Source organism: Mastomys coucha, unplaced genomic scaffold (assembly GCF_008632895.1).
Source record: "Mastomys coucha isolate ucsf_1 unplaced genomic scaffold, UCSF_Mcou_1 pScaffold15, whole genome shotgun sequence".
NCBI classification, from domain to species: Eukaryota; Metazoa; Chordata; class Mammalia; order Rodentia; family Muridae; genus Mastomys; species Mastomys coucha.
The window spans coordinates 16,555,690-16,565,891 of NW_022196897.1; the positions used below are offsets into that span (position 1 = coordinate 16,555,690).

General features: G+C 50.0%; 1 protein-coding gene and 1 long non-coding RNA gene across 2 annotated transcripts in view; one reads left to right on the forward strand and one right to left on the reverse strand.

The window, feature by feature from the left end:
• The window catches only part of LOC116089908, a 2,337-nt gene extending 1,897 nt beyond the window's left edge, over window positions 1-440 (reverse strand). Inside the window, exon 1 of the long non-coding RNA XR_004118499.1 lies at window positions 275-440. This is a non-coding gene — a long non-coding RNA (uncharacterized LOC116089908). The remainder of the gene's footprint in view (window positions 1-274) is intronic.
• Window positions 1-10,202, forward strand: part of Ak8 (adenylate kinase 8) — a 113,984-nt gene that overhangs the window by 2,528 nt on the left and 101,254 nt on the right. The window contains exons 2-3 of the mRNA XM_031369546.1: window positions 547-631; window positions 7,757-7,806. Of these exons, the coding sequence (XP_031225406.1) occupies window positions 547-631; window positions 7,757-7,806 (135 nt within the window). The remainder of the gene's footprint in view (window positions 1-546; window positions 632-7,756; window positions 7,807-10,202) is intronic.

Consider the following 10,202-nt stretch of genomic DNA (forward strand, 5'->3'; position numbering starts at 1 on the left):
GGGAAGGAGGAGGCAAGGGAGGAGGGAGGGAGGGAGGCAGAAAGCAAGGACTTTTTAAATACTTGGCTGATAAGTATTCTGTCCCACTGTGGAGAGACTCAGCCACTAGTAATGGCTTCATTTCCCAGCTAGCATCTACACTGGGTACCTACTATATTTGTGTAGACAGGGAGGACCCTAGAACCCATGAAGTGTCAAACAGGAATGAGGAGAAGCCGGGGACACGGGTACACATGGCAAGCCTGTGCAGGAGCAGAGGGCAGCAGGGGGTTACCTGGTGCACTGATTGCTGATGACCAAGAAGCCAGGCCAAGGAGCAAGAGGCATTCTAGGCTGAAGGCCAGTATTCACTGAGGCACTGCAACAGGATAGCCATGCAAGACCTCTGGAAGACTGTGTGGGAAACACAAAGGGAGAAGAGGTGGGGGACCTGGCTTCCTCAGGCCTCTGCTGCCAGTGATACCAGCAGATGTCCCAACAGGTGGTCCCCATGGCAACCAGGGTCCCCGCAGGTGTTAACCTCTTGCTATCTGTTTGTGCCCCTAGAACATGCTGGAGCAGCTCCTGATCCACCAGCCTGAGGACCCTATCGACTTCATGATCAGTCACCTGCGCAGGAACAATGACAATGGTGAGCACTCCTCCAGCGTGGAGTAACTGCTGCCCCCTTCTGTGACCCTATGCCATCCTGACCACGGCCCAGAGCCCTCTGTCCTGTCTGTGTCTGAGTGGGGAACAGAACAGAACAGGGAGGGGAGGTGCTTTGACAAGTTGCAGTAGTTAATTGGAGAATGCCTTCTTTTTCTTTTTGAGCCTAACTAATAAAAATTCTCTTGCCAGGCTATTAAAATGCAAACCCCAGAATGGCCCATGTAATCAATTATTAATGCTTCCGCCTGCCCTTGCTGATGTCGCCTGTTGGGTTTAAACACTCTGATCACTCCACTTGTCAGGTGAAGTTTGGTTTCTGGTCTACCTAGACAGTGACTACTTGGACTTTTCCAAGGGTCTCATTATCAGCACCTGCTAATGAGTTGCCAAGCTCCCCAAATCTCTGCCTAGACCCCAAGCTCAGGTGCAGAACTGGGAAGAGGAGGGCCTCCAATAAGCAGGCCCCTCCCTGCATCCCGGCCCTCCAGTAAGCAAGTCCCTCCCTGCATCCTGGCCCTCCAGTAAGCAGGGCCCTCCCTGCATCAGGCCCTCAAGTAAGCATCCCAGGGTTTATATTTACCAAGCCAAGAGAGGACTCTTCTGCCCTGGGTGAACCACAGACTGATCTGGTGTCTTGGTTAGTTGGCTTAATTTCTCACTGTTCCATTAGCAGTTCTGAGGGAGCTTTACCTTAGCACTAAAGTTAGTATTCAGGGCTTGAGATTCCCCATGGTGAGACTGGGATGCCTATGATCAGAAATGATGCTAAATCGTCTAAGAAAAATTAGGTTTAAACTGGGTGTGGTGGCATACACTTTTAATCCCAGCACACACGAGGCAGAGGCAGCTGGAGTTTGAAGCCAGCCTGGTCTACTGAGTCTACCCAGGACAGCCAGGGCTACACAGAGCAAACTCATTTTGAAAAACCAAAACAAACAAAAAAGTTATGTTTTAAAAAGGTCAAGAGAGGAGGGCTTGAGAGATAGCTCAGCAGTTCAGAGCACTTGCTACACAATGGGGGGGGGGACTCCATTCTGATTCTGGCACTCCCATAACAAACTGGGTATCCCACAAATGCCTGTACCTTTCTCTCTGGGGGGTCCAATGCATTCTTCTGGTCTTGGAATGAAGATAGTCACAGACACCCACCCTGCACAGATAGAATAAATCACCAGACAGTGGTGGCACACGCCTTTAATCCCAGCACTTGGGAGGCAGAGGCAGGTGGGTTTCTGAGTTGGAGGCCAGCCTGGTCTACAGAGTGAGTTCCAGGACAGCCAGGGCTACACGGAGAAACCCTGTCTCGAAAAACAAAAACAAACAAACAAACAAACAAAATCTCGTGATGCTTAAGCTATCTATAACTGTCACCTCAGACCAGCCCATTGTGGGCGGCACAGTTCTCACGCTGTGTGAAACTAGAGAAATCCAACTGTGCACCAGCAGGCCAGTTGCAGGCAAGCAGGAGAGCTAGTGCAGGCAAGCAGGAGAGCCAGTGCAGGCAAGCAGGAGAGCCAGTGCAGGCAAGCAGGAGAGCCAGTGCAGGCAAGCAGGAGAGCCAGTGCAGGCAAGCAGGTTCTCCCTGCTCTTGACTGTGACTGTAATGTGACTGGCTGTGTGAGGTCCCTTCCTTTACTTCCCTTCAGTGATGAGCTGTGGCCTGGAATTGTAAGCTCTGCTAACTGCCTAATTATCTAACTAATCTAATTGTAAGCTCTACTAACTACTAACTATAAGCTGCATTTTATCATGGTAGTTTATGATTTAGCAACAGAAATGAAACTAGAAGAAATCTTTAATTTTTTTTTTAATAAAGGTAGAAGAGAGCAGGCTCCATGCTTGCAGATGCAGCCAGCTCACCAGCCTTTCCCACACACCTTGGTGGTAGTCAGAATGAGGGTCCCCTTTTATCCCAAGTCCAGCATGTAGACCTCAGCGGGGAGTTCTAAGGGAGCATCAAGGCTCTACCAGGGCACAAATGGTTGAGTCTGGGTACCCCAGCACTGGGCTGAGATTGAGACTACAGACTGAGTGGGGGTTGGAGAATTCCATTTCCTAGAGTTCCATGTGCTTCTTCCAACCTCACCTGCCCTTCCCGGGGCAATTCCTTCTGCATCCTCCTGGTTGGCTGGCCACTATGCTGTGCTGGAGGGAGCTTCTGCATTGGCCCTATCTGCTGTTGAGGTGAATGTCCTGCCTGGGTGAGTGTGACTCTCAGGTGAAGTAGAAACTTAAGGGTTCTTTGGAGAGTCAGGTGTGTTGGATGGAGATTGGCAGTTTAGTTTCTAGGTTTGTAGGCAGGGGCAGCTCAATCCACTCGTAAACACCTCACAGATGCACCAGCAGTCCAGTTCCATAGAGTCAGGTTAGCAACAGCAGTGACAGCCAAGCCTCAGCCTTAGCTAAGGGACAGCAGGAGGGACCCGGGAAGCAAAGATCAGCGAAGACATGAGACCCACAGCTAGCTGTACCAGCAAGCCAAGCTCTGTCTCCGTCACTCCGTGGAGTCTTATTTATACCCTCCAAACATCACAAGTCCTCCATGTGCCTTGCCTCAGCATGTATATCCAACCAGCCCAAGTCCACAGAGTTCCAACAAATGTAGCTCAACTATGCAATGTAAGGTGGGCCAATCAATACCTGTGTGTTGTTAGCAAAGATTCCTTCAACATGTGTTCTTTCACATGCTTGCTTTAGCAGAACATCCTTTCTCCTGTGTCTGCTTCAGCTAAACGTTCCTTCATGAGTCTGCCTTAGTCTTTCACCTGTGTCCACTTCAGCTAAACACTCCTTCACGCGTTTGCCCCAGCAGAACACCATCCAACCGACTTTCCAAAGAACCCTTACGTTTCCACTTCACTCGGGATTTTTTTTATTTTTTTATTTTTAGGATTTATTTATTTTCATTATTTGTGTATGAGTGTTTTGCCTGCATGTATGAGTTCACCATATACATGCGGTACCCACAGAGGTGCACATGGTTGTGAGCCACCATGTGGGTCTTGGAAACTGAGCCCAGGTCCTCTCCAACAGCAGCCAGTGCTCTTAATGGCTGAGCTCTCACTTCACACTCCCACTGTGGGGGGGAAACCTTTTGAGCCAGTAGCCTAAGGCGTCTATAAACCTCAGCCTGGAGTAAGAGGCTGGAACTTGAGGCTGCTTCTGCCTTCTTTCTCTTCTTGTCTCAGTACCGCTGTGCTAGCTGCGGCTCAGCATTTCAGCATCAAATGCCCCGCAGTAGCTTGCTCAAGTCTCTGCATCTCCATTCTGGGCTGGCCTCAGGGTAATTGATGCCTGCTGGACAGCTACCTCCTCCCCGTGTGACAATCTGCTTGTGGCCACCTACTACACATTTCCGGGGCTATGACTTTGCAAAGACCCTCTGCTGCAGGCCTGTGTTGGGGGCAGGTCAGCCTCCCACCTGTCATGGGGATGGGTGTCACTTTCCAGCCTGGATGATCTTCAGGCTCACATACTGAGGTCCCATGACCTTGGCTTTAGCGGCTTAATTATCTCCTAGTTCTCCATCTTACTCTCAGGCCTAGTGAGCATTTATGGGACATCTGTGTCTGGTTAGGGACATTCACAGACTTTCATCCCCAGAAAAGCAAGGATAAGAGGGGGCGGACAAGGAGGATCAGGGAGCCACCTTGCTGTTGCAACTTTTCTGGGGTGTCTCAGATACGACATGTGACATCAGCTTGAGCCACACCTTTCTGGAGCTTAGTGGGGTCCCAAAACATCCAGCATGCATTTCCCACTCTCTACTGGGCTACAGTGAGAGTAGCTTGCCTCCTGGCCAATCAGAGCCCAGAACATGACTCTCTTGCTTCCAGGCAGTGGGGCAGACTTGGGCACTTGTAACACTGGCCAATGACTGACATGGGAGGCAGAAGTCATCGGGCCTGTGAGCATGCACAGGTGGGAGGGAAGGAGCCCCACACTTGGGCTAGCAGCTCCTTTGCCTCGAGAAAAGCATTTAGTACAAAGTGAGCGTTTACGGTGGCCCTGGGCAATATTAGCACAGGCGGTGGAGGATATAATGGAGCATTTCGCTTCTTATCAAACGCTTGTCCAGGAAAGCCTTGTATTAGAGTTCTGATACCTGAGGGGTTCCTTGTGAATTTTAAATCATGTTCCTAGTTAAGCCTCAAAAGGCTTCATGGATGGAAAGGTTCTTTGATTTTCTTTGAAGTGGTTGGAGGAATTTGATTACTCTTGGCAGTCAAGCCGCCTTTTATGACACTGTTTATAAATAATTACTCATGAGCTAGGCTGGAGTTTCAAGGTGTTAGATTTTAAGAAACCAAAATTAGTCATATAAGTGGGTATGAGAAGTTGGGAGGGGAGAAGGGCCACGATGTTCCTATTTAAAGTGTTTCCTTAGGCGTGTACAATTTGGGTGCCACTTATAGGAGCCAGGAAGAGAGAGAGGAAGATCATTTCTACTGGAGCCCCAGTCCAGGGCCTTTGCCAAGATAAGCACACCAGCCAAGTATCAAACTTAGTCCCAGGATGCCTGGTTACACCCGCAATGCGAAATGAGTCTCCCTTATTCCCCAGCACCAGCAGCCCTGAGCCCTGACAGATTTGGCTGGTAGCGTTCCGAGGGATGGGCTATTCCTGTGCCTGAGGAATGCCTGTGCTAAGAGCAGCTGGTGGCCCGTAGCCCTCCATCCTCCTGGCTTTGTCTGAGCAGGTCTTCTCTCTACAGTCGTAGCAGCTGTCCTGAGTTCTAGCACAAAATCTTTCTTGGTCTTTGGTCCCTCCCCGAGCTGTTCTCCAAACCCTAGACTGAACTTTGTCTCCAACCTTACTTTCACCTTTCACTGGACCGAGTGTCCACAAACCTACCTCATTCCCACACTTGGGCTGCAAATGGTATTTCTGACCTGCTGTGGTGTCTCTCACTCAGGTGGAGGGTCTGGGAGGCCTTGTCCTGGCCTGTGACTCAAGAGTAGGAATGGGCCCCTTGCTTCCAGACCTGAGCCCTGCCCTGACATCTCAGATGCTGGGAAATGCCCCCCAGTTTCCATGGCAATCTATGCCATGTGCTGCCCCTCTCTGGCAGCAGCTCTGTGAGGCATGGCTCCTGGATGGCAGTGGCTGGTGGCAGTCCCAGGGACCACAGAGCATCAAGGACAAACAGCTGTGTTCTTTCCCCAGACCATTTTGAAGCCTTGCTTTGGGTGCCCTTCCTGGGAGGTAGCCCTGGCCTGGCTCCTAGCTGTGTGGGATTCTCTGAGCCTCTTCCCTTTTACTAAAGTGTGCCTTGACTTGGCCACCTGAGGATTCTTAGCAGTTCCATACAATGCTGACAAGCTAAGGGAGCCCTTAGTAGGTGGCAGCAGTGGTGACTATTAATGGTTACACCCAGAGCTTGGAACAGTCTAGGTGGCCATTGCAGGTGCTGCTGTGTTTGTGACAGTTGTGACCATTGACATGTGGATGAGACTTTGTTCCTGTCCCCAGGGCACTGGCCATTTGCTGAGGACAGCTGTGCCTGTTTCTTAGGCCTTGTAATGGAGCTTACCGTTGGTGGAAGGGAAGCTACTGCAAGTAGCTTGCCCAGGCCCTTCACAGTGTAACCAGGGTGTAGCCCCAAGCCCTTCACAGTGTAACCAGGGTGTAGTCTCAAGCAGGAAGAAGCTGTAAGACCCTGGGTATCTCCTGGGTGCAGGAGACAAGGACATTCTTGTCAGGGACATGACAAGTGAAAAATATGTTTGGATCATCTGGGAAAACCAGGACTGCCTTGGGCCTCTCCGCGCAAAGGAGGGGATCACTTGGAACTCCAGAGGGATTCTCTGAGCCCCAGAACTGTTAGGAAAAGCGGGGCTTATCCCAGCCTTTTGGAAGCAATGCTCCTGAGGGGTCCAAGGGAACCTGAAGTACCAGGGGACTTGGGCCATCAGAGTACTGTGGTGCTGGAGTTCTATGGCTGTGCCTAGCCTGCTCACTCTGTGGGGACATGTGGAACCTCTGTCACATCCTCTGGTCCTGTGCCACTGTCATGCTTTCAGAGGCCCCCCTCCCTGCCTCATATCTCACACTCTCTCCCACCTTTTCCTTGGAAGTGAGAAGATACTAGGAATTTGGGCAGAGATCTATTTAAACGTAAGCAGTCTAGAAGGGTGTCCATATTCTTGGCCACTAAACTGCTGGTCTAAAGGATTCTCTCTGGATCCACCTCTGTGTCTGTCCCCAGAGTGAACAGTCATCCATGCCTCACCACCACATGAAGAATCCTTCCAGCCCCATGTGCACAGTCGAGTCTCAAGAGAGTTGGGATAGATGGTGTTCATGCGTCCTAAGGCTAAGGGGAGTCACTCTGGACAAGTAGAATAGAGGCGACATCAAGACACTTCATTGGCAGTCACCCCTGGGCTTATGTGTCCATTTGATCTTGTTTGTGCTCATGCCCCGGGCCCTTTTCCCTGTGGTACAGTTCTCTTGCCAGCAACTACTCCATGGTTTCTGAGGTGACCTGCTAGGTCTTCTGCAGAACCAACACTGTCTCAGAGCCAGGACTTACAGCCACAAAGAAGCTGCCAGGGTTTAAAAAATTTGCATAGAAATGCCTGCATTCGAAACAAAGACTTGCCCACCTTGGGTTTTATAAATCTGGCCTAGACACCAAAGGTTTCTTTCCATTATTTTCTTCTGTAAAATGATGAGGTGGTAGGATATAATTTGCTAAATAAGAAGGCATAAATATATATATAAAAAAGCATCAAAGGTTGATTTACATAAAATACAACTTTATTTGAAAGAGTGTCCCCAAGACAAAGTCCCTGCTTAAAATGCTTTACGGCATTTGAAAATCCCAATTGTTTTTGATATTCATTAGTTTGGCAAACAAGTTACTGTGTCTGTGTCCCAGCGGAGACAGAAAAATAACCCACCTTGGTGATCGCTTACCTCTCTAAACACAGAGGATGCGTTTGGGGCTTAAGCATCTCCCAGCCTCAGCATTATGAATGGCTATGTCACTGGCAGAGATGAAATCTGGGGAGGGAAGAAAGAAATAGACCCAGAGCAGCGCGGGCGTGGGAGGCCACTTTGTCATGCCCAGAGCTGACATTCAAATCTTTTTCTTCCACAGTGCCGAGGGTTGTGATATTAGGTCCGCCTGCCTCAGGGAAAACCACCATCGTAAGTGCATTATATTAAATGTCGTTGTAGAACGTGTCATTCATGCTCCAGTGAACAAGAGGAGGCTGTGCACCGGCGACTTGTCTGCGTGCCCGCACTTTTCCTCCTGCCCACTTTCTCATCACAAATGGCAGCACATGTTTATAGTTAGGGTTTTAGTTAGGCATCTTAGGGTTTCATGGCTGTGAAGAGATGCCATGAGCAACTCTTCTAAGGAAAGCTTTTAACAGGGGCTGGCTTACTTACAGTTCAGAACTTTAGTCTATTACCACCATGGTGGGGAGCATGGCAGTGTGCAGGCACACATGATGCTGGAGAGGTAGCTGAGTGTTCTGCATCTGGATCAGCAGGCAGCAGGGAGAGTGTGAGCCATGGAGCCTGAACCTCAAAGCCTTACTCCATGCAGGGCCACACCTCCTAATAGTGCGGCTCCCAGTGAGCCTGTGGGGGTATTTTCATTCAAACCACCACAACTGGGAACTCCTGGGCATCCCTCAGCTGTAGCTGTAGAATGCATTTCTCTCTCAAGCAGCCTGCATCCCTTAGAGGCTTCGGTTATGGAATCTTAGTGCTGATCGTGGCCTCAGACTCACAGCCCTCCTTCCTCAGCCTCCCGGTAGCTGGGAATGACAGGCGTGTACCACCATGTCCAGCTGCAGGTCCAAGTTTTCTTTCTTAATTTTTATTACATTCTATTTATTTCACATGTGTTTATGTGTACACGTGTGTTGGTGATTGGGCGGGGGTGGGGTGGGGTGCATACATGGGCCATAGTTCACATATCGAGGTCAGAGAGTAACTGCTAGGAGTTGATGCTCTCTCTTTTATGTGGGTCCCTGGGATAGAACTTAAGTCCTCAGGATTAGCATCAGGCACCCCAACCCTCCAAGTCATCCCCTAGTTGTAGTTTTTAAATGCCACAGATGGATTAGATTACGATAATCAGAGGTAAGACTCTTTTGGGGTTTTGTTGTTGTTGTTGTTTGGTTTTTTGTTTTGTTTTGTTTTGTTTTTCGAGACAGGGTTTCTCTGTATATCCCTGGCTGTCCTGGAACTCACTCTGTAGACCAGGCTGGCCTCGAACTCAGAAATCTGCCTGCCTCTGCCTCCCAAGTGCTGGGATTAAAGGCGTACGCCACCACTGCCCAGCTGAGATGAGACTCTTTTCCCTTCTAAGCTTATGTAGGTTGGGCTGTCTCTTGCTCAGCTAGTTCTTGACCTCAGAGGGGAACTAGAATGGGTGGTTCTTGCATAAACACCCAGTACTTGCTGCACTGTGAGGGTCAGCACAGCTGTGTGTTGGTGTGTCTCCGTTTGTAGCTTTTCTGTTTAGTCTCTTCCTTTTAGTCAGTCTCCCTGAACCCAGCCCCCACCATTACATCACTTTTAGAGAAGGAGGGGGATGTCCCCCAACTTGTCGGTTCTTGGCATTACCTGAAAACTTCAGAGTCCTGGACTGTGGTACAGATGGGTGTGGCAGAGCAGGTATGGAACACAGAGGCCAGCCTCCACCTCTCCCTGTGGTCCACAGAGCTCAGAAAGACAGCCATTTGGCCCATGGGTAGACAGCCACACAGAGCCAAAATAGTGGGCAAGACAGGCAGACAGTACAGATGAGAGGCTGGGGAGCACCATGTATGTCCACCTCCTGGGGGCCTCTCCAGGTACCCACAAACGACTCCATTTTCCGGGACCAGGTTCTCTTCTTTTTCCAGGTTCTCGCACATGCCAGGCAAGTCCTCCACTGCTAAGCCAAGGTCCCATCTCTAGCTCCTCAGCCCATCTTTTTTCCAATAGAATCTGGAAGGATTTGGCAGACTTAATTTCACTGTGGCTTGTTTTGTTTGTTTTTAGACAGGGTCCCTTTATTTGATCAGGTTGGCCTCCACAGTTCCTCTGCCTCAGCTTCCCGAATGCTAACATTACAGCCTTGTACCACCATACCCGGCCTTGAGACAATCCTTGAGCATTGTAACACCTTTGAGACAGGGTCTCTCACTGGCCTGGAACTCACCCCTAGCTTAGACTGCCCGGCCAGGGATCCCTGTCTCCACCTTCACAGCGTTGAGATTACAAGTGCCACCAAACCAGGAGTTGTGACATGGGTTCTAGGGGCTGGAATCAAGTCTCTCTCTTTGTGAGGAAAACCCTTTATGGACTGAGCTATGTCCCCAGGCAGCAGAGCTGTATAGCTAAGGAGTGTGTAGTGATGGCTGGAATCAAGTCTCTCTCTTTGTGAGGAAAACCCTTTATGGGCTGAGCTATGTCCCCAGGCAGCAGAGCTGTAGAGCTAAGGAGTGTGTAGTGATGGCTGGAATCAAGTCTCTGTCTTTGTGAGGAAAACCCTTTATGGGCTGAGCTATGTCCCCAGGCAGCAGAGCTGTAGAGCTAAGGGG